The 24,985-nt window shown below is 34.9% G+C and overlaps 1 protein-coding gene across 1 annotated transcript in view; it reads right to left on the reverse strand.

The window, feature by feature from the left end:
* LOC135081132 (alpha-N-acetylgalactosaminidase) overlaps positions 1 to 24,985 on the reverse strand; it is a 74,971-nt gene that overhangs the window by 21,885 nt on the left and 28,101 nt on the right. Inside the window, exons 2-3 of the mRNA XM_063975872.1 lie at positions 14,254 to 14,665; positions 13,231 to 13,405 (exon numbers count right to left, since the gene is read on the reverse strand). Coding sequence (XP_063831942.1) covers positions 13,231 to 13,405; positions 14,254 to 14,423 — 345 coding nt within the window. The 5' untranslated portion in view covers positions 14,424 to 14,665. The remainder of the gene's footprint in view (positions 1 to 13,230; positions 13,406 to 14,253; positions 14,666 to 24,985) is intronic.

The raw sequence follows: 24,985 nt of genomic DNA on the forward strand, positions 1-24,985 counted from the left end.
AAACTTTAATTTGTTCTATTGTGTCATTTATTTTCAACTAGCTGTGCCCGCGACTTCGTCCGCGTGGAATAATGACTTTGGGTAGTCACTTTTAATAATTTAGTCTAATTATTTTACAAATAGCTTTTGCCCGCGACTTCGTCCGCGGAGAAGTGGAAAACGTTCTCATACGATTTTTAAATGTTTTTAACGTTATTATCTAAATGTTTGAATACTTATAAAATATAAAAATCTTAAAGGTTAAATAAACATGAAAATAAATTTTTCTTATATTTTATGAATATGCAGCTCGGCCTTTGATCCGGTGAAAGTTACTCGGTGGTATTATCTTTTTACTACGAAATCGAAAACTACACCTACCGCAGTATTATTGGTAAACTTTTTTTTTATTTTCCTACGGGTGCTAGAATCACCAAGCTTCTAGCATGCCACTGGCCGTGGGAGAAGGAGCTTTTCCTCAAGACTACTCCCACGAACTCAAGGGCCTCCGCCATAACTCTCGCGCGAAAATGAGTTTTTGTATATACAGCGCAAGCAGGTGCCCGCGGCATGACCGTCATGCATTACTATGCATTGTTAGGCGAGCGCACGCAGCGGGCACCCACTCCGAGGTTAAGTGGAGGCCCCTAGAGTATGATAGTCTGTAACATGACATGATTGTAAAAAAAATGCACTAATGAGTAGGTAATTAATATCAACTTTGAAGCAAATCACCACTAAAATAACTTTCTACCCCTTTTTAACATAGTTAGGGGGTGCATTTCACTAAAATACGAAACACATCTTCCATTAATTCTGTTATAGAATGCTTATGCGAAATTTGAAGTAGATTGAACGAAGGAATCTCGTTATCCCATACAAACTTTGCCACCCCTTTTTACCTCCTTAGGGGTAGAAAAAATTTTGGAAAATCCTTTCTTATCAGATACTTACGTCTTACAAAGAACACACCGTCCAAGTTTCAGGTCTCTACGATCAGCGATTTAGGCTGTGCATTGATCTATCAGTGGCGCGCGCAGTACTTGATCATTATTTTGCTGCGATGATATTTTAAAACTGCAATATCTCCTAAGATATTTATTGAAATCGAATGGTGTAAAGGCCAAGTATGTTTAAAATTAAATACTTGTGATGAATAACTTATTTATTTGGATAAGGATTAATATCATGTTTATGAAAAAACCTCCGCAACTAATGCATTAATATAAAACAGATTTCTTTTTGCATAAAAAGGGTTACTATGAGCCAACCTTAAAAGATAGACATATACTATCGCGGACTTTTTTTTAGAACTTTTAAAGGGGAACAATCCTGTCATACATGATTTTTGCGAAACTTTAACCGTTTACGCAGCGTCAGCTCTCAAAAGGAAAAAAATCACTGATTTGAAACATTCTTCATTGGTGCTCCGCTCCTATTGGTCTTAGCGTGATGATATTATAGCCTAAAGCCTTCAGGAACTAACGGGCTATCCAACTCAAAAATAATTTTTCAAATCGGTCCAGTAGTTCCTGAGATTAGCGCGTTCAACCAAACAAACAAACAAACAAACAAACAAACAAACTCTTCAGCTTTATAATATTAAGTATAGATTTAGGATCAGAGCGTTTTAAATTACTTTTTTAACTTTCGCGTTGCATAATTTCAATCTCAATACGGTAATTAAATACAATGAGAGTATTTTACTCAAAATAAACAAACATACATATTATTATAATACAATACAGGGTGCGAAAACAAATAAATAAAACTTTTGATCAAAACGAGTAGGTATTTATTTTTTTAATTGGTAAGCAGCTACCTTAATTACTTATTTACTCTTCAATTACCAAAGTGGTCATTGCAGTAAATAAGTTTTGTAATTATTGAGTGTAGGCTCCACTTTTCCAACTAAAAAAACAATTGTTTTGGTAACTTAAAAAGAAGTTACAACACTTAACATTAAAAAACTGCATCATACTTATATTTTAATAAATTTACTGTAAAACCACAGATAATAATAGTAGGTAAACTATTTAAAATGTTGTATCCCACGCTAGTTTAATATCACGACATTTTGATGCTATAATGACTTTATATGACAACTTCATAATAATTTTGTATTTGTTTATAATAGCCATTATTATTCTACTTTCATCTCAGTGGATGTGAAATGGGGATTCTGAACTATCACATGTCTCACTCAAATGATTGAGGCAAGTGTTACTCTCAAAGATTAAAAAGTGAAAATAATGACTTATCACTTTACACGTAGAGGCCGTTATGCTTGAAATAATTACATCTTCAAAGGACTGTTAATGTGTATATGATACTTGTGAGCAACGATACTGCTTAACGTTAGATTTATTTGCCATCAGCATACTAGTTACAGCATAACAGTTAGGGTTGTCACCAAGATTCTGCTGATATCGAGTTTTCAATATTTGTTACATAACGCACTTCTCGCTTAATATGAAAACATTTATAATATGACTTGTTTGTGTGACTGCAATCTACCTACTTTAATATGGTAATAAAATAAAAATATCACAATCCTCAAGAAAAAGCTTTGTCACAGGTGTCTTGAATATTATTACGACTATTTTCTCTTGGACCCAAACTTTTGAAGAGACAACCCTGCTCCAAGATTTAGACTTGTGCGTTAGAAAACGCCATTAAAGTCACAATTAAACGTATCTGTTTCTACAAACGTCTATTTACGCACAGAACTGCTGTATTATACACCACAATAACATCACTGCAGCCGTAATGTGTTGTGAAACGAACATCAACGATGAAAAACAAGAATAATATAACACTGATAGAATAAATCATCGCTGATGTAACTGGAACACATTTTTATGAAGCGATAGCCGATAAATTTTGTCGGAAAATATATGCGTTTGGCGGAAAAAAGCGCTTGTAAGCGCTTATAAGCAAAATGGCGATCGCTACGCTACGGCAGTTTTCGGCGAGGACAAGTTTGCTAACTTCAATAGTGACGTGTTTCATTCATTTTTAGCAGTGACAGCGCTTACCGCTTCGCGATAGCAGTGCTTATGAGTAACATTTTACTCATAAGCGCTTTTTTTTCCGCCAAATACCCCCCATTGATATAGGCATTTCTCATGAAAGCATAATTTTCTAATGCTGAAGAAATGTTACTAGGTTAAATACTACTGACAACAATTAACTTACTTAACTAACCTACAAGTTTACTAACGTTTCAGTTGTAATTACTTTCACGGCCAGTAGTAAGTATTTTCACTTTCCTTTTAGATTTCTCACAACTTGATAATGTCTTAGACTTCCATTTAATTTAGTGCACAATCAAAAGATAAAGTCTCAAATAAAAGTAGAAATGTAACCGTTATCAATTGCTAATGAACAAAGATACAGTAGGATCACGAGTTAGCGAAAGCTTAATGCAATTTGGCAGCTTTTATGAATTAAAATGCATTAAATAGAACCTAATGCTTTGCTCTAAGGTCAGAACTCTGGGTATACAGGGTGGAAACGATAAGTGATCTCACTCGATTATTTCTAAACTATACAAGATATCCAAAAACTGATTACTGATCCCGAAAGTGCTTCAGGACCTCTATTCAACGGTACCAATAATAGGTTACAAAATAAACTGGATCTAACAGAAAATTCAATAACCAGTTTTTCGATATCTTGTATAGTTTAGAAATAATCGAATGAGATCACTTATCGTTTCCACCCTGTAGAGTCCACATCTATATTTTTTTCCATAAATACTTATGTTGATAAACTGGAAAGAAATTCATGAACGCCTTAACTTTCAGTAGATTGACCACGTTAATAGTATAGTCTAAACTCAACCTGGACAAAATTGTCTCTTTCTGATTCTCTTTCATCTTTAAAAGAAGAAGAAGTAAAGAAAGACAGATGGCTGGTAACGACTGGATGAAAAAAGTGGAAGATCGTGCTTTTGTGACGTTCCTTGATGAAGGCATACCTCCAGCAGTGGATCCCCATTCGTTGAACAAGCCAAGCCTACTGAACTAACATCCAACTGTGCCGTTATTTTGCACATAATAGAAATAACGTTATCAAATCGTTGCGCGAATTACGTCACGACACGTAACTTTCACTTTGATTTAACAACACAATGGTTTTTTAGTTTTTTATCTCCTTTAGAGGGCAATGTTACCACGCATTGTCGTGCGTCTTTAACGCGGTGATTGTTTGGTTAGAGTAGTTTAGACGCATTTTTTTCAACTAGCACTTTTAAATCTAGGTTTAAATATTTTTTATGGACACTAAACTAAAACAGTACAGCAGTACTCTTGAACTTTAGGCGCTTTTTTAACTAAGTAGTACTTAAATCTAGGTTTAAACAGTAATTATTACGTACCTACTTTTAAATAGTCTATAAACAATGTAATTAGGCTGTTATTAGTACTTCTGCAGTACACTATTAATAATAGAATATCCTACAGTTAAAGTTTTAAACATATGGAGCTTTCAGAGCTTTCACAGACTCCTATAAAATTCCAAGGATATTAACTTATATTTTCTCATTTATAGATAACTAGCTGACCCGGCGAACTTTGTTCCGCCTTAATGGCAATAAATAAGCAGACTTTTTTTTATTTCGAACGGGATAAAAAGTATCCTATGTCCTTCTCCTGGCTCTAAACTACCTCCCTGACAATTTTCAGCTAAATCGGTTCAGCCGTTCTTGAGTTATAAGTGAAGTAACTAACACGACTTTCTTTTATATATATAGATACCCATATAATAATTTTAGACTTGTAATTAAACATTTCAATGATGACATAAATAATAATAATAAAACAAGGGTTGCCACTTTCTATACCAGCGGATGCTATAACCTGCGGTTAGAGCTTAACCGGCGGTTAACATCCAACTACTGAGACATTAGTCATCAGATTTGCGGTGGCGATAATAAGAGGGGGCGTCTCAATCAGACTTCCTTGTCGTCTTGTGCAAACAAAGGCTTTTTTGTTCATACAAAGTTGCTGTTGCTAAGTTTCCTAATTGGGTAAACGATTAACTTCTTTAATGGCTCATCCATTCCAGGGATGTAATGGACATCCGTAACCGTAACCGAAACTTTCGGATATACGAAATAATACAATATCCGTAACTGCGACCATAACCGATTCAAAGGTTTCAGATAGTTTCGGATGTAATTCAGAGTCAAGCAAGTCCCTACGCTGATTTAATGATTGCATTAGAAGTACATGAGTTTTTTCCCATAGATAAAGCTTTTTTGTGAGACCAAAAGAAGGTGACAGATCAACAGATGCCAAAGAAATCTCTTCTGTACCCATTCTATTCGTAAGGCATGAACTGTGTTGGACAACTATTGGAATTTGCATTCTATACTTAGCACAGATATCCGTAACCGTATCCGAAACCGCTATAATATTATTCCAATATCCGTAACCGTATCCATAACCGAAACTACATATCCATAACATCCCTAATCCATTCCATGAGTTTTTTTTAATCCACAACGAGTAAGCTCTTGGCCTGTATCTCACCTGATGGTAAGTGATGATCATTTTATTTTATTTTATTCAGAACAACAAACAATTACATAATATAGCTTATACCAGTATTAATGACTATTATTAATATTACTAATTATGTAACCAATAACATTGTTCGCAAAGTAAAGTAAGTAAGTAAGATCAGGCCGAAGGTGGAAGCAAGCTTCACCCGTAATCCTCAACCACAGAGGAACTGGCTATCTTACCTCTAACTGCCGGAACACAAAAGTGCTGTTAACATTGTATCACATTTATATTGAGTGTACAAAAATGGCTGCAATGCGGGATGGCGACGGATTGTGAAGCTTGCAACCAAAGTAGTTGTGACGATCATGAACACTCTACCAAGAGTGTAGCGACGAAGAAGAAAAATAATGGGTCAAGCAGAGACGGGCCCTGGATTGACTTGAATGCAATGGTTCTAGATTAGATTCCAGATGTCGAACGAATGGTTTTTGAAAATTTTCAATGTTTGTTTGCTTGTCCATGTACTTAGATTTTAGTATCATAGAGTCTTTCACGCTTGTAAAGAAGGAGCTCCCTTAACTTCAATATCTACACTAACGCTGAGTTACGCCACCTAACTTTGACCGTAACTTTGACGATAACCAGTGTTTTTTGTTTGGAGTTTGACAGATTTTTGACGTTTGTCCAAGTTAAAGTAAGATGGTGTAACCCAGCCTAAGAGCGTAGAGTTCTCTCTTAAAACCTGCGTGTGTTTTAATAGCAAATGTAGGTATGCATTATTTATGTTTGCGTAAATTAAAAACAAGGTAATAAACATTATAATTATAGTATTTGCTTAGACGTTAACAATAATAGAAAATGTGAAACCCCACCAAACCAGAATGTACGCGTAATAGCCGGGAATTGTTTTATTTATACATATTCATATTTTATTATGTATATTATTGTATACATAGTGGTAATCCTAAGACATGCTACATTTCTAATTTAAATAAAGTTAGTGATAAAAAATCTTCATAATTATTATTTTCATAAAAACTAAAGTGTTTTGTTTTAATTATAACTAAACACACAGCTTAAATTAAATGCATAACTATTGCATCTACAATAAATAAATGTTTATTTTACGGTACGGATAACAGCTTTTTAAGATAAACAGGTAGCATCTTGTGCACTTGAAATAGGTGTTATTTTCCAACAATAATGTATTGTAAAGATCGTGTGATTATAATTCTTCAGATGGCTGTAATAAAATAGTATGATTGACGCGCGCCTGCGTGTACCAATGCGCAAGAGTACATCGCTCGTCCGCGCACGCATTTAATATGATATAATTGATATCACGTAATAATACATTTCTTCCAGCTCAATGTTTATGTCTTTAATCTTTAGATAATAGAGCATTAGTTTGTATAATTTACTTGTTTAAGCGATTAAAAATTAACTTATAATAGATTTAAGTATTGATTACAGTTTTTATACAAATTGGCTATTTAATAATTTTAAATAATGTTTACAGATGCTAAATGTACGCATTAAAATAAAACTATACAAAGTTCGTGTTAAATTTTTTTCGGAGTCAATTTTTTTACTGATTCGTGATCAGAATAATCTACTTAATCAACTCCCTAAATATGGCGAGTATTGAAATCAACACCCTGTATTTATTGGTCTTGTTTATGTATTTAAGAAAGTATGTATTGAGATAATTGAAATTGTATGCTAATAATACAATCACAAATCAAACAGAAAAAAATGATGTCGTATCATAGTAGAGACGTAGTTATAGGTTAATGAATACACGCGAAATCACTTTATAGTCGCTGTAAATTATTTCTTGGTTACTTAACTTCGTTTCACATGCCGTCAGCTTCACCTTGTTAGTCGCTACATCATGTCAGTGCTTAAACCACTGGCGTGCGTCCATAACTTTCAATTATGTCCCAAGTGACGGCCATTATCGAGTTAATCGGTGATTAAGTGACAATTGTTTGTGGATCGGTGTCACCCGGCCGTTGGGGATGAAAATTATAGGAGCAATGCTTGTTGTTGAGCGATTAATTTTGCTCTTACTACAGACTGTAGGCTTGGTACACATTTAAGCCACATCTTGGAAACTCTTGGCCTGCACCTCATTTGATGGAAAATAACAGTAAGGTCGAAGGTGGAATCACTTCATCAAACATCCTACACCTCTGAGAAATTTAATATCTCCAGCTGTCGAAATAGTTCACAGTTAAAATTGTTGTTATGAAGTCAGATTTCGATAAGATGGTGGCAGTTAGCCAGGCTCTACCACTAGCCAAACCAACCAAAAAATGTTTCCCCTGTGAGAATTGAATCCGGCAATTCTTGGTCTGGTGGTCTTATCACTAGACCACAGCATACAAATACAACATTTATAAATATCAAAACAAATGCTTACAACATAAAAGACCATAAATAAAAGTAAAAGCTATATATCGTGTTTTCACTAAGAACAAAGGTGGTGTGGTAAGAAAAGAGATATTGCTGAAAGAAAGTTTCACTGGCTATTCAACAGATTCAGCGAATGTGTGCAAAAAATATCTGTTAATTTATTATGTACATTATAGTTTCGTTGACGTAAATATTTGAAATAGAAATGAACGCAATCACTTGTTGTAACACTCATATCATCATCATAGTGCATCATTTCAGGCACAGGATGTCCACTGCTGAGCATAAGCCTCCCTAATGATTTCCAGATAGGCGGGATTCCTCATTGTACTTAAAGTAGTATTCCTATGCAAAAATTGATGACGTACACCTACAAGCTCGCTCACACACATACACACGCGGGGCACATAGCTCGCAGAGACGATGGCCGTTGGGGCAGAAAAGTTGTCGAGTGGCGAACACTGGCTGGAAGACGTAGCGTGGGCAGGCCTTCTACGAGGTGGTCCGACGATCTGGTAAAGGTCGCGGGAAGAACCTGGATGCGGGTAGCGCAGGACCGTTCATTGTGGAAAACCTTGGGGGAGGCCTTTGTCCAGCAGTGGACGTCATTTGGCTGAAATGACGAACGATGATACGTATCTACATGCTAAACATCAAAGTGGCATCGATATTCGTGACCCGTTTGCAATTAATCTAAGCACAAGTGGGCGTGTGCAAGCAAACGCTATAAATTACATCTCAACCGATGCATGTCAGTTATTGTGTGGTAGGAAACCGAAGGACTCTTGCGGTTCTCACAGGTCTGTTGCTACCTACTGCAGTTAGCGTAGGATAAATATGACGTGTCTGACTTTTAGAAATTAAGTTAATTTATTGCACTCGTTTACTTTAATTATCAGTCTGCAAAAGTGCTAAGTTGCACCATCTAACTTTAACCGTAACTATAACGATAACCGATGTTTTTTGTAAGGATTATGAAAGATTTTTGACGTTTGTTATAGTTAAAGAAACATAATGTAATCCAGCCTTACTTTGCTAGCAGTCTAAACAATTTTTTGCAAAGTCAGCACGTCAATGCTGTAATGAGGGTTTTCGCGAAAACCCTCATTGAGGTAGTAAGGGTTGAGGGAAAATGATGGATGCAAAAAACATTCTATCAGGTATGCCTATGTTCAATAGTGGGAGATTAAGGTTTCATAATGTAAAACTAAACCACTACCTACTTGTGGAAATATACATAAACATTCCGCAAAAGTTTACTTTGAATAAAAATGGCGATACATCAAAATTAGAAGACAAGATACTGTTAGTTTTTCAACTAGCGCATATTTGTCAACAGCTAGCTAATAATGTAAATGCTAATTTGGCGTGTTGACAAAGAAATGTAAACATCCTGCGCATGCGACGAGATTTATAACGTTCCTATATGTAAAGAAAAAGAGAGAAAAAATCCAAAAAATAGCAATCGATCTGGTATAAGGTCATCGGCCTATGACGGCTCTATGTATGGCATTTGAGTGCCTAAACTATGTGAATTATCATATAAATGTATTGAACTTTATGGGTTTATGTTTTGGCTAAAATCTTAGATAAAATGTATGGCATTGACATGGAAATTAATGGGTTGAAAAGATTGATTTAAGTGATATTATATTTGCATAGAATTCACATTAAACGGTAACGCATTTTTGATGTTATCTAAAGCTATTTTACGGTTTATATGCCATAAAATAAAATCAAAAATAAAATTAAATCATTAGTTATGGTAGGACATTATCATAATAAAAGCACTAAAATTAAAATTAAAAAAATGCCTACTTTGATTAATAACGCGGAAATCGAAACAACCCAAACATTATAGGTATCTTATAGTATAAAAATAAACTGTCTTACTTCCCGATATGTATATTAAACCCCCTGTAAGGAGCAGTTCTCTAAAAATGTATTCATGTTATAATAAATGCAGGTTTTCATGTTATATGTACGTAATTAAGTATAGGCTTTGGTGGATTTGACGACAGACTCGAAAACGATTCCACGTATACCAAGTTACAGGTAAGTAAAGGCAGTACCAACCTGAAAATAAAAGGGAAAGGAAAAAGCATCGCCATTACCCATTGATTTTAAACGTTACGCAATGCAATATTAATTGTCGTTGCATAAAAATGATCCAGTTCTATTGAATGCAGTCACGAAGTGGATTACCGAGTCAGTTTCTATAAGATGCCCGTGTGAATCGGCGACAATGGGCGAAAGAGAGTGAGTTTAACGACGATGGTGACAGGTTAAAGACACCATTAGGCCTAGGATGCGCGCCACGATAAACTTTTTTCGAGGCGTTTTATCGATTTTGTAAGATAATCCCATACATTTGTCGGTTAAAATCGTCGATTTATAATTACTACATCCTAACCCGGCAAATTTTTTGTTATTAGAATTCCAATTTGATTATAGTTATAGGTATTCATAAATGTAGTAAGTACTTTTGACTGCGAATTCGAATGGTTCAAGAATACCTATGTCTCCAAGGGGTGTCAAGTTATCTACGAATAGTAGGTACTGTGATGAATGAGTCTTGTGTGATAGTTAGATTCTATAGATTTTTGACACAGGCTGATCTTTATAAATCTATTTCAGAAAACTTTTAACCACAGACACAAGTGAACCACGCGATTAAAATGTTTATTCTAATTACCTATTGCAGGTAAAACTCAATAAACAAATAGAAAATAATAAGAATGTTTAACGAATAACATAAACTTAAGAGCAATTCATTGAACTTGTTATTAACAAGATTAATAAGACAGCGCAACGCAAACATAGAGGTAGCTTAACACGCACGCAGCATCGTTGGTTGAATGAACACAGATGCATTCGATTGTATTTTACTTCACGTTTAGTGTTTGAGTGGAATGTGAAGAATTAAAAAATCCATTAGCTTTATTTCACTGCTGGACATTAGCTTTTACTATGACTGCAAGAGCAGTCCGTGAATGTTGATCACTGGCTAACTGCTCGAGCTGGATATTTTTCATCCATAAACGTGCCTTCCAAAAGCAAGGAAAACTTTACAGTCAATCAGGCTTCATCAACTGAGTTTGTTCGTTCGTTTCCAAGGTTTTCCATAATGAACGGTCCTGCGCTGCCCGCATCTAGGCTCTTCCCGCGACCTTTACCAGATCGTCGGTCCACCTAGTAGGAGGACTGCCCACGCTACGTCTTCCAGCCCGTGGTCGCCACTCGAGAACTTTCATGCCCCAACGGCCATCGTCTCTACGAGCTATGTGCCCCGCCCACTGCCACTGCCATCAACTGAGTATAGAACCCAAGAACCTCCAACTCGTCTTTACTTCTATCTCCAAGCATGATGGAAAAGCATTAAAATTGCAGATACCTATCTGAATGATAAGTTAGCACCAGGATTTACAAAGCAACACAGCGTCTTGATAGTAAATTGATAGTTTCAGTGTTTATTTTACCTTTTACAAATAAGCATGTTTACGTTTAGTCTTACTACGGATTTTGTAGTATCAGTTAAGCCACAATACTGGTAACAGCTCCCAATTTTATCAAAATTACGAAAGCAAACAAGTCTTGTTTGTTTACACTTCATTAAACAAACTGTAAGTAACTTAACATCGATTCGCTTCATTGATGTGGCCACAGCTGTTAATAAATGTCATAACATAAGTAAAGTAAATAAACTATTATATGATAATGCACATATACCGCCTGTTTGATTAGATGTTTATTTATTAGTCGTGTGTGTAACATTTCAGTATTTTCCTGAATAATGAGTTTGTAGATGCTGACATTATTTACATTTTTCGATATTTATTGATGATAATAAAACATAATAGTACTTTTAATTTATTAAACCTTCGTATTTGCAGATGTTTTATAAGCCACACCTGCTGCTAGAATTTAAAAAAAAATTAAAATAAAATATGCACATATCGACATTCTAACGGAACAAATTATACACCAGTTTTTGATAAATTATATGAGTATATGCCACATTCGTATTCCATTGTATACAAAATAGGCCTGGCTTTGATACATAAACCATAAATGCCTTTGAATAAATTCATAATTTATCACAAACACGTCGAAACTCAATATACATATGATTAATTTAACAAAGGAATCAAAGCTGAAAATTGATCATTTTATTGTTGAAAGCTTTTCAATTTGCATTAATTTATGCCTATACACCTATTTGACTTAAGGTAAATGGTAATCTTATCATGTTTGATAATAAATAGCAACTGTCAGTTATTCAAAAGATGTGATTTTAAACCTTGAATTGTAGGTACTACCCTGAGATTACATACAAGGTAGAGCTTTTAGAACGTTATTAAATTGAAATAAATAAAAACTCAAAGCTTTTGATTCAAGCTTAAAACTTATGTTTGAATAGAATTTTAAGCTTAAATTATCTCTAAGACTTATTCTATCTGACTATTAAATACCTGTATTTTGACAAACGTGACAATAAAATCTTAAAGTACGTAAACAGAAAATATTGAATTTATAAATTATTATTGCGTCGACATTTGCGTACAATTATTATGATTAAGACTTCAAATTATCTGTGTCGAGAACTTTTTCTTGTCAAGAATAATAATAGAATTTATTGCACATGCAATCTCGCTGCATTTGAGGTGAGAGAGATGAAACTACAATAATACATTTATTATACTCGTACGTCACATTTAGAACTCTCACGACACGACACAGTGTTTCACCTAAATATCCCTAATATTTTTGGGAGATTTCAGTCCTTATTTATCAAGTGATAATACTTGAGTATTAAATAAGAGGCCCGTGACGTCAAGGAGTGCTTAAAAGTGTAGCACTGTGTCACGCAGAACTTCAACGCTTCATCACATCGTAATTTTTTAATTGTTTGTTTGACAAAATAATAAAAATGTGTCCAATATATTTTTTCAATATAATTGCCGGACTAAAAGCTTTTCTTCAGGAAACTAGCCTATTATATGTATAAGACCTCATAGCTAATTGTACCATGTTTTTAGAATCTTAGCCTTTAAAGGGCCTTTTCAAGCCGAGAGTTAAAAGGCTTACAGGGCAGATATTTACCATCCTAGACTACATCTCACTTAATACTAGTAGGTCTAGGATGCGTGCCGCGATAAGCGTTTATCACGCCACTTTACCGATTAAACGCGATAAGTCCATACATTTGTCGTCTGAAATCATAGATAAGATTTTATCATGGCGCGCATCCTAGCCTAGCTGGTGCGATTTCGGTCAAATACCTGCCTTTTTATGCATAAAAAAAGCATGAAACACTCACATAATCGGCCAAGCTCTTCATCCCGTACGGGAACCTCTCTCTATCCGGGACGAGCTTCCCGCGCGGGTCGCGCTCGCGCTCCGGCCAGCAGTCGTCGACGTTGATGTACTCGTAGCCGGCGGCCGCGTAGCCCTCCGTCACCAGGATGTCCGTCATCGTGCGGAACAGCCGGTCGCTGGAAGGGGGATTGATCATCATCAGGTCATTTAGTCTCCATTGTAGAAGGACTATACATTTATTTTCAGTAGAGTATTAAAGATAATTTTTATCCGTCTCTACTCTATAGGGTGACTTTACAAACAGTATTCAAAAACTCAAAGGTGACTGACTGACTGACATAGTGATCTATCAACGCACAGCCCAAACCACTGGACGGATCGGGCTGAAATTTGACATGCAGGTAGATGTTATGACGTAGGCATCCGCTAAGAAAGGATTTTACGAAACTCCACCCCTAAGGGGGTAAAACGGGACCCACACGTATGAAGTCGCGAGCGGCCGCTAGTTTTTTAATATGAAAAATATATTGTTGTTTTCTTTACGTAAATCTATTAATTTACTGATTCTGAGTCGCTCCCAAAATTTTTAACACTGTTTACAAAGTCACCCTGTAGAATTTTTACATCTAACAAAAACTACCACTCATCTTCATCATCATCATCATCATCATCAGTTAATTTAGCCTGCTGAATTTATCCGAAGCAAATGGAAGCTTAGACCTAACTCCCCGTCATGGCTAGAAGGTTTGGACAGTTCTAATTTATGTGTTCTAATTTTAGCTCTTCTTCGAATTGAGAATCGAACCGACAATAATCTTAACGACCATTTTTTAGGGTTTTTAGAATGAAATGCTTATGAACAGAAATATGTACGAATAAGTATTGCGACTCGTGGACAGGACTGATATAATAGTCAACGTGTGAACGCTTTACGAAATTAAACCAACCAAAGTACCAGCTAATTAGCTAGGTTTGTTTCTAATTAGTTTAAAATTAAAATAGGCTTGTACATGTTATCACTCACCTTATGCAGTTGTCAGGGTCATTCTTACAGTCCGTATTACACCTAAACCTTTCCCACGCGAGCCACCCCATCGGAGGGGTGAGCGCCAGCCCATTGTCCAGTCCAGAAATCTTCCCGAAAAGGCACAACACTAGCACTGTCCACAGTCCACATGATTTCCACGACGCCATCACTACAACACTATTGACGATGAAAAAACGAATGCTATCTTTTCAGAGATCCTATCCTCATTTCGTTCATACACTGTTGGATTTCACAAAACAGAATTTGAGAAATGTAAGCCTGCGTGCGGTCCGCTGAACTGTCAGCTGGATAATGACAGTGACATGTGTTATGAGCGAAGAGGTTGACAGAAGAAGGTGTTAATGGTTGCAGTCTTGTCTGTGCTTTGCAGGGACAGCCGGTTATTTATCTGAAATAAAAGAAATAACGTTTTAAAACAATCATAAGTAAGGGTAGCTCTTGAATAACACAACAAAATAATTAAACTCTAGATCTCTCTTACAAATAGAAAGCTAGCCTTTTGTTTTTATTTTCCCGAACGTACTATAACTACCTACGTCTTTAGTGAAAAGTTCTTCCGGAAAATCTCACTTGCACCCTTGGATGAAATTTTAAGACGAGTTAGTCCAATTGATATTAAGGATCAACCTCCTCCTTTTTTAAGTCGTTTAAAATAGTAGTAGTATATCGCCAACAACAAAGATACAAACAACTGATAATGCTTCCAGCTTATTGAACAGTTTCATCTTGTAATGACTTTGTTTAGATATGCTATCGTAATAAAATTGTTATGATCATACGATCGTGCCAAAGGTTATAGATGTAAACAAATTCTAATAAAATTAGTTAACGTTTTATCTTAGAGTCGTGTTTTATCGCATAGTTATTGTCTATAACGTTATTTACAACAAGTTCATCTATAATGATGACTTTGATATACCTATGGGTTTCTTTGACACACATAAAGGTTAGATCGCACATTACGAATACAAAGACTATCATAGATTATGGTGGTTTACGAAGAACGCCTGAAGCCAGGCCATAGCCCAAAGAGAACAGTTGAACAACATAATAGAGGGTCAGATTCGGAGTCAACAAACAATTTTTTAATTGTTGTTACAATTTTATCCATGAGATAAATAATACAGTAAACTGATTTTACGCATGTTGTGGTAGGAGCACAATGCATATAGGGAACTTAAATCATAAAATAATCTTAATATTATTTCATTATTATCAATCAACAACAACTTAGAAATATCTAATATGAAAGTGTTTCCAAGAAGAGTCAAATTTTCCACAGCTTCTGAAAAATAAGGTGATGACTTAATTTTCCAGCATTTTCGATCTGAAACTTTACGGGGAAAATAATTGAAGATTAAAAGGAATGGTTGTTCTTATCTCTGCTATGCATGTGGTATAATTATGTGTTATCTGGAGGCCATCTTGACGTTTGTATTATGACTGTGTTCGATAATCAGGTGTGCGGAAGATTTGCAAAGTGTGTCATACTTGAACACTGTTTGATTATTAAATCAAATCAATCATTTATTTGCTTGAATACTAGTTTAGTATAATAAAGATGTTGTAACTAAGAAGTCCATGTAATCGGTCTGCTGGCAGACCTTTTAAGTAAGTGAGTCAATGGAATTTCGATATATAGTTTAAATTTGATTGATTTCATTTGATTTGATTTAAATAATATTTTTTTTTAAGTAATAAGTTCGCCTTATGTACCAATAATGTGTCTGAAATACGTTCGTGGTGATCGCAAGAGAAAAGAATGTTAATTTACTTAGTTTCTAGTTAAATAATGTAAACAGCAAAACAACATCTAAACCAGATTTTATCAAACGAAACATGTTAGCAGTAACCACAGCAGTAACCTATCACGGATCCCATATCTCATGGCCTAAATGTCTCTGATCTTATTTGCTTAATGGCTCTACTTCAATCTAAATATATACATATAACTCAAAGGTGAATGACATACGCCCAAACCATTGGACGAATCAGGCTGAAATTTGGAATTTCAGTTGAAATTTCAGGCAGGTAAATGTTATGACGTAGGCATCCGCTAAGAAACTTACGAAATTCCACCTAAGGGGGTAAAACGGGATCCACGCGTACCTACGAAGTCGCGGGCGGCCGCTAGTTGGTGTATATTTGTGATAAAATAAATAAACGGTTTTCCAATCAAATTATTATTCAGCAAGGTAAATTTTCAGTACTATAGTTTTTGAGAGATTTATTGAGTAGTTCGTTAGATTTTAACAGTAAATAAAACATTTGTAAGCTTCAATTAAACCAATTTACAAGTCCATATTAAATGTAATCAGTCAAAACAAAAAATAAATTGTGCCTTACACCAGAATTAAAGGCGGTGTTTATTATTGTTAAAATCAATGTTAATAAATCAGTTATTTTTCTTAGTTGAATCATGAATAATTTATAACCATGTTACAATTACTGAAAACGAATAACATTACGTTTATATCTTCGCAATACATCATCTAAGAAAAAAACTATTATGCCTCACGACAAATCCTTTCTTCGAATCCAGTACACGTACAGATAGCACATCAGACTTTACATTTTTGTTGAAAAATCGACCCTCTATTACAAGTACATAAGAGGCATAAAGAGGTCACAGTGTAAAGCTTTATGTGTCGTCTGAACAAATCATCATGGAACAATCATCTCACAATTACACAGCGGCTGTCGCAATTAATAGGAGGTAATGAAACAATTATCATTGTCAACTCGAGAATGGACGAGAATCGTGTAATTTGTAGCAACATCAATCATACGTGAGGTTTCGTAATTTTGATTGATACTTATTAACAGATTTAATTAATCTAAAATAAAGAATGGCATTGCTTGTGAAACGCAACAGTTTAAGGTCTGCTTAGCTCTGGAAGTATACTATGTAATTCTTTAAAATATAAAAAAAAAAACCTACATTAGAACTGGCCATATCCCATTACGTATAAAGACATTAAAAGAAATCTGTAGCATTGACATTTACATTTTTTTAAACAATAGAACGAGATCTGTTTCACATTGATTGTATCTGGCCAGCTTTGCGTAACTTTATTTGCCTTAACTATTTTGCGTCCATTGGCGTCTACGCACTATTATACAAAGAAACCAAAAGTTAATTTTCCTTATTTCTTTTGTTTTAAGGTCTAATATTAAATATTATATCTACATAGTAATCTTTTATTGTACACCCGCATATAAAACTTAATGACCACGATGTTACGTTGTAAACATTTAACGAGATTTCAAAACTCGTGACAAAACTGGATAGATTTTCAAAAGCGGGTCCCACAAGTTTGAGATTTTTGATTACTTAATTACTTGCAAACTGTAACGTAATTTTGTTATAATTATACTCATTGTTATTGTTGATAATGAACTTGTTATCATAGAAATGGCTTGTATAGTTTCGAAACCTACGCTAAGTACATTGTTGTCGTTAAACAAGCGTGTGTAAGTATTTGCATAATTATGAACAAAAAAACTTATTAAATTACAACCACGAACAGGATAATTTGTTTGTTTGAAGCATTATGAAAACATTCTTGAACTAAGTGTTTACAAACACAAAGGAATTAATATAAATGCTACAATGACTAAATATGTTTGAGGGGTAAGGTTGTCGGTTCGATGACTTTATTTGTTAGACAAAGAGAGACTTGTGAAAATAAAGTTGTAGCACGTAGCAAACTTTATCACTTTTTGATTTAATTTTATTATTTTAATTTTAGCACGGGTTACACCTTTTTTTTTTATGGCAACCAAACCTCTCTGGGAGGTTTATTTCTGCCAATATCGAGTGAAAATTGACATAGTTATCAATAGAACGTGGGAGTTTCAGTTCTATTGATTTTTCATGGATTCCGTGGAGTTAAGTATGCCCGTAAGCAGGTTTCAAGACGCCACCGGGTCCAAAGCGGGTTGTTCATACGACAACCCACTCGACACTCGATGCGCGCTCAAACTCGAAGTATTTCAATGTTTTTTGTAATTTACCACTTCACTGCACTTTAGAACACAAAATAACACCAAATTTGTACACTAAAGTCCATTAAATAATAAATTGAAACCATTAAAACAGATCGACCATGCTTCCCGTTCAACTACCCTCCACGGAATCCGGGTTACACCATCTTACTTTAACTTGAACAAACGTCAAAAGTCTGTCCAACTCCATACAAAAGCACCGGTGTTATATTTATAGTTACCGTTAAAGTTAAGATGGTGCAACCGATCTAAAAGTTTATCAGTTCAACAAGTAATGACTACAACATAATATAGTTCCCGCCATTTTTGCTACTTTACTATTTTGTCACTGATAATAAAATAATACTAGTCTATTGTGTTCCAATGGACAGCGAAAGAGTTAATTCATTACCACACAACTTCAGCAGTTATAAGCAATATTTAAGATTACTTACACGATTAAAGCCCTATCAAATTCCAATCTACAAGCATGCCTCTACAATTTCTAAAGCAGCTTATGATGCCATTGTTAATACGTATTATCTAGTTTAAATTCTTTATCTAAATTACACGACAGATCGTGTTTTGTGCTATCTTATAAGAGCCATCGTTTCTTAATTGCAACAATTTCTTTGTGAATCTATATGGTTTAGCCATTGTAGCACACCATGGATAATCAATTTGCTCATGAGACAGTTTTCACTTTTATAAAGCACTGTTTAAATACAAAGTTACATTCAAAGGACTTAAGTTACAGGAACTATGGAGAAATATTAAAAATTGCCTTACCAGTAAAACTTTACTAGTAAGGGCACAGAATTTATTCTGTGGTAGTACTAGTTAAGAAGAAGGGCTAAGAAGTTGAGTAAGAAACTTTTTACAAAAGTTACAAATAAATTAGGACCCTGTAGGACCTAAAGCTGGATCAATATTTAACGTAAAGAAAGGAATTTCATTAATAAAATAATTATTTTTATAATAACTTTGTCCAGTTTCAAATGCTCCACGATAGATGGCATTAAAACATAGTTACGCTCAAAAACTAGTTTCGCGGGCCGCATAGTCGCACGCGCAACGCCCAATGCAACTAGTGCGGGTGCAACTAGTTACGACACTATTGCCTATAGTTTCCGGCAAGCTTTGCATTTTAATTTGTATAACGCTTAATTATACACTTATACATCGTTATAATCATTTATTGAATACATTTTTCATCAATATTTCCTCAATAGAATAATATAGGATGTCGCGAATAATCTTCGCAAATATTTTTAATTTTTACTGTGTCAAACTTATTGCAAAATAACACTTTACAACTATTAAGTAAGATGCCACAGTCATTGACTTGATGTCACGTCATCCGCACTAACTTCATTTAACTATTGATTAAACACAATGAATCAAAGCCTTCAACAAAAGGTTTAATGTTAAACCTATTTGTTTACATTGTGCATGTAACCACTCTACTTGTTTACATTGTATCGCTTTCTACACCATGTCGTACAGATCTAATGAAGCCGTTACAATTTATCTGAACTAGTTAACGAGAGGTTTGACAGCCATCGAGTTATACAACCGGCTTCCTTCTCAGGTCATGTCCTAACCTCCGTTTAGTGCCGTTAACTAATCCTTTAACATGCGGTGTTGCAACCCGGCCGTATCCGCTAGCGGAGACAAATTGATACGAGTACATGCATCTTTTGATATTTTGCGTTACTAATAATTTTGCTAATATTATAATGGTTGGGTCTAACGTTAGGCGCGATATCTTTAACCGACTTCAAAAAAGAAGGAGATTCTCAATTCGATTGTATGTTATGTTAGATTGGGACTTTTCTTGTGGCGTATGTATGTAGAGATTTAAGCAACTAAATATTAAACTGTATTTTGAAGATGAATTTCAATAGTTTAAAGTTTGTAAATCAGAGCTAAATCTCGAACTCTATAGCCTATATCAAAGCTTTCATCCAATATTTTCTTGTAATAAGTAGGTTAGTAGGTACTTATCTTTAGTGAACCATACTGTATTATTGGGTACCTACCCTCGTTAATAGGGACTGCTACTGGAAAATGACATTAACTGACAGTTTACCAGTTCTGGCAAATTATCTATTGTAACTCTAATGTGTACGGGTAATAATGACTAATCATGCAATTTGTATGAGAGCCGTATGAGCCCTAATAGCGAATGTAATGTGTAATGACAATAATTGGTACACAATCGCGGGTTCATGGTTTTGCACAATTATTGCACAAGTGTACAGCAATTTGATCTACAACAACACATTAGGTACGGAAGATAAGAAAAGGGCGTATTAAACATTGTCACTCAGAAAATTATTTTTCTCAACTAGCTTTTTCCCGCGGTTTCACCCGCGTGAAATTTAGTTTGTCACTGATATAGCCTATAATATGTTATTCTGGGATATAAACAATAATACTGTAAAGTTTCATCAAAATCCGTTCAGTAGTTTTTGCGTGAAAGAGTAACAAACATACATTCATCCAGACATCCAAACTTTCGCATTAATAATATTAGTAGGATATTATTTTAAGAATTAAGTCACACTCGAAGCGCATCTATTTTCAATCGCACCTAAGAACGCGCACCTAAACTATTCCTCGTAGCGCACCTAAAATGCCTGAACAGTTTAGGCGTGTTTGAAAGTAGACACTTCAAGGAGTAGGTACCACGAAAAAATATCCCTCCTGAATACTTAATTAATAATTAAACCATCGCAAAATCTAAAGTCTTGGACTTTAAGAAGTAAGAAGCTACTTTAAGTATTTACAGCACATAAATGCACTAAATTGTTACGAAAAGATAGTTGTACAACCGAATTCAGTATTCGATACCGTTACCTACACCAGACTCCTACGAAACCAGCTTGTTGTGCATGAATACAATCACGAAGACTTACCTAATTTAGACATAATTTAATTGGTATTCCGTACAGAATGTCGAATGAATGGCACTCTGGTTTTAATAAGGAACTGCAATGAAGCTACAGGGATGGTGAAAGGAAGCTGATACTTATAATGATGCAAGCTATACTTTTAAATGACCATCGCTAAAGATTTTTTCTCTGCTTCTTCTTAGTATCAGCTCATAATAATATGTCGTCCTTAAGGGCAAGCTTTGTTTCGTTCGTAAAAGGCCTACATAATTTGAAATCGTTTGAAGTGTTGCCTCCAGGGCACATTACAATTATTAATAAGAATGAAAAGACGAAGGAATGGCAAAGAAATAAACAATTAAATAAGTGATCAGAGTATACTAAAGCTTCAGCTAAACCAACGCGTGCAAATCGCGTCGGTAATGGCGATGGCGACCAATGACAGCACGCGTTGATGTGAACTGATCACTTTATCACTTTTATCGCGTCATTTTATCGAAATTTACGCGATAAGCCTATACGTTTGCCGTCTAAAGTCATCGATAAGATTTTATCATGGCGCACATCCCAGCCCAGTTGATCGCCACCGTCATCGCCATCGCGCACGCTGCCTGCACGCGTTGGTTTGGCAGAACCTTAAGAAAGCACAAACGCATTAACTGAGACTGAATGCTTGAATTTCAAATATTGACCATACTACTCATACTATGACTTGAGACAGATTTAAAATGCACTAATTTCAGGACCTACAATAAAAGGTCCAGAAATACACGTGAACTCACTAGTACCCAAAGTCACGTGTCCACAGGTCTAACCAGCGCAGGCGCACAAGTTTTACGTAATTTTTACATAAGCCAAATGCAACGTTCCGCTACGTGCCCGCGTTTTCGTTGCATTCGAGGCAGAATCATCTATTTCATTAATAGATTCAATAAATAAAATTAATGCGGCACTTTTTTTTATTAAATTAACACTGTTATGTAGTTCTAGATTTTAAAATACCTAGTGAAGGATGGGTGCGTGACAGTTTATATAAGTTTATATGATATAAATTCATTTCAATAACGTTCATATTGTATAATAAACGTATGTTATAATAACACTTGATATAATTTTTTAACATATAATGTTTACGTCATATAATAAATCATTTCTAATAATATCATTTCAGATACCAATCACAACGCATAAAGACATTTGATATAAACCTTACTTAATCTAAGACTCATTTGATGTAATTTTGTTTAATATAAATATTATTTCACATAACCATTACTTGTAATAAATATTATTTGTTATACTCTTTAATTGATATAATTTCTGATAGATATAACTTTAAGTATGTTCTTTTTTAGCTTGACTTATAAATGACTTTAGTGACAAAAACGAATCGCCGTAAAACCGACTCCACGTAGTCTTGTCTGCCCTACCCCTAGAGTGTAATTTAGAAGCGCGTAGGCACGGAGGGGCGAGGCGGCCCGCGGGCTGAGGAGCAGGTGGCTGGAAGCGAGGCGCCGCGGCTGAGGCTGGCCGGCGAAGCCGGCCAGCAAGCCGAAGACGCGGTGTCGAGCGAAAGCCATCTGCGACGATTAGCACGCGAGGGACCGCCAGAGCCCCGCAGTGCCGGAGCCGTGACAGAAGTCTCAAGTTTTTAGTCAAATTTGCATGCTGCATGCCTCCTGCATGCCTGCATGCCTGCTTGCTTGCTTGCTTGCCTGCTTGCCTGCTTGCCTGCTTGCCTGCTTGCTTGCCTGCTTGCTTGCTTGCTTGCTTGCTTGCTTGCCTGCTTGCTTGCCTGCTTGCTAGCTTGCTTGCCTGCATGCTAGCTTGCTTGCTAGCTTGCTTGCTTGCTCGCTTGCTTGCTTGCTGCATGCAATGCTTATTATAACAAATGAACTTTATATAAAATTATTATTGTTATATGATTTAAGTTTTATAGGAAAAGAATTTTATCTCATTTGATTGTTCGACATTTTATTTTTATATGATTTGAATGTTATTTGTTTTAAACTTTATACGTTGTAAGTTTTATAGAAAATATTCATTATATCAAACCATTTTATATCAGTTAATAGTTATTTGTCTTAAAATTATTCGTTTTAAAATTATATTATTCGTTTATTATAGTAAATAATTATTATATTAAACGATTTTATATAATTTGATGTTATATCATCTAAGTATTATATGATATGTAGTTATATCATACATTACACACCCGTGAAGGATCGCATAATCGCCTTAATGATTTAATTTCAAACAACCTTGATTGGTTTAACGATTAAGCAATTAAGCTGCAATGTTAATATGTACCTATTTGGATTTTAATATGATAGATAAATATGAATTATGGTACCTAGGTCGTAAAATACCTAGAGTGAAGCTGTTTAATCCACAATTAAATTACATAAGAACAAATCATGTGTTGGATCATTTAAATAGTAGAATGGATCCAGAACGCTAATGGCTACCTGAAATACAAGCAAGAAGCAGCATGATATATGATTTCATAACTCTCGACCACAAATCACTGTGTCGTGCAGTAATTTGGACCAATAACACCGCTTTAATAGTTGTCAGTCTGTTTCAGCGGCTGTCAACGAGGGTTTCATTTAAATGCAATCTTCTAATAATGCTTTATTGCTGCAGCTGACATTGAGACTATGAAACTGCAGGTGGATGATGGACTGCTGTTATTTTTGCAAAATAATAAGATTGAATGAGGTGTGTGTAGCTAAAATGAGTGCGAATTTGTATAATATTTAGAACCACTATGCACTAGGGACGGGACGTAACGGAACAAAATGTATAATGGCCGTATTCACAAACGATACTTTTTTTTTTTTTTTTTCAAATTCAAATCTTTATTGCGTACTAAGTGACAATTATTGTAATGGTGGAAATTACATACACATGGGCTTAAGACTTAGTGACCTAGGAGGTATTGCAACAGAGTAGGTGGCTATATACATTCATTATACATAATATGAGAAGTAACATAATTGCATACTTCGATGCTAAAAAATAACAAAACAAGCAGATTACAAATTAAAGTATCTAGAGACATTTTCGGTGGTCAGTAGTTAGATATTCGTTAATTGAGTAGAAACATTTAGGTATTAAATATTGTCTCAGAGCTTTAGAAAAGCGTTTAATGTTAGGTTCGGTTTTTATGTGTTCAGGAAGTTTGTTGTATAGTTTCACTGACATGTAGTAGGGGCTGGTATTTAACATTTTTATTCTTGATTGAGGTAAGTAAAGTTTATCCTTATGTCTGGTATTTCTATTATGCGTGTCCTTGATTTTTGTAAAATTATTAATATTCTTATAAGTAAATATACATGTATCATAAATATATATCGATGGTAAGGTAAGTAGGTTGTATTTAATGAAGTAGGGTTTACATGATTGCGTATTGTCTATTTGAGCTATTATTCTGATGCATTTTTTTTGCATGATAAAGAGGTCAATGAAATCTGTACTGTTTCCCCAGAGTATAATTCCATACTTTAATTGAGAATAGGCGTAGGCGTAGTAGGCTGCTAATGCTGCTTCTGTGTGTGTACTGTGAGTTATTTCATAAAGAGCGTAAGTAAATTTGGATAGTTTTGATTTAACATGTTCTATGTGTTTTTTCCAGCTAAGGTGTGTGTCTATTACAATGCCAAGAAGTTTGAATGTATCTACTAATTCTATTTGATTATTTATGAAGGTATTATTGATAGTTAATGGATTTTTTTTATATGATCTAAACTGTATGATTTTCGTTTTTGGGAAGTTTATTTGGAGATTGTGATCTTGGAGCCAGTTTGTTATTTTTTGTA

This window comes from Ostrinia nubilalis, chromosome 19 (assembly GCF_963855985.1).
Source record: "Ostrinia nubilalis chromosome 19, ilOstNubi1.1, whole genome shotgun sequence".
NCBI lineage: Eukaryota > Metazoa > Arthropoda > Insecta > Lepidoptera > Crambidae > Ostrinia > Ostrinia nubilalis.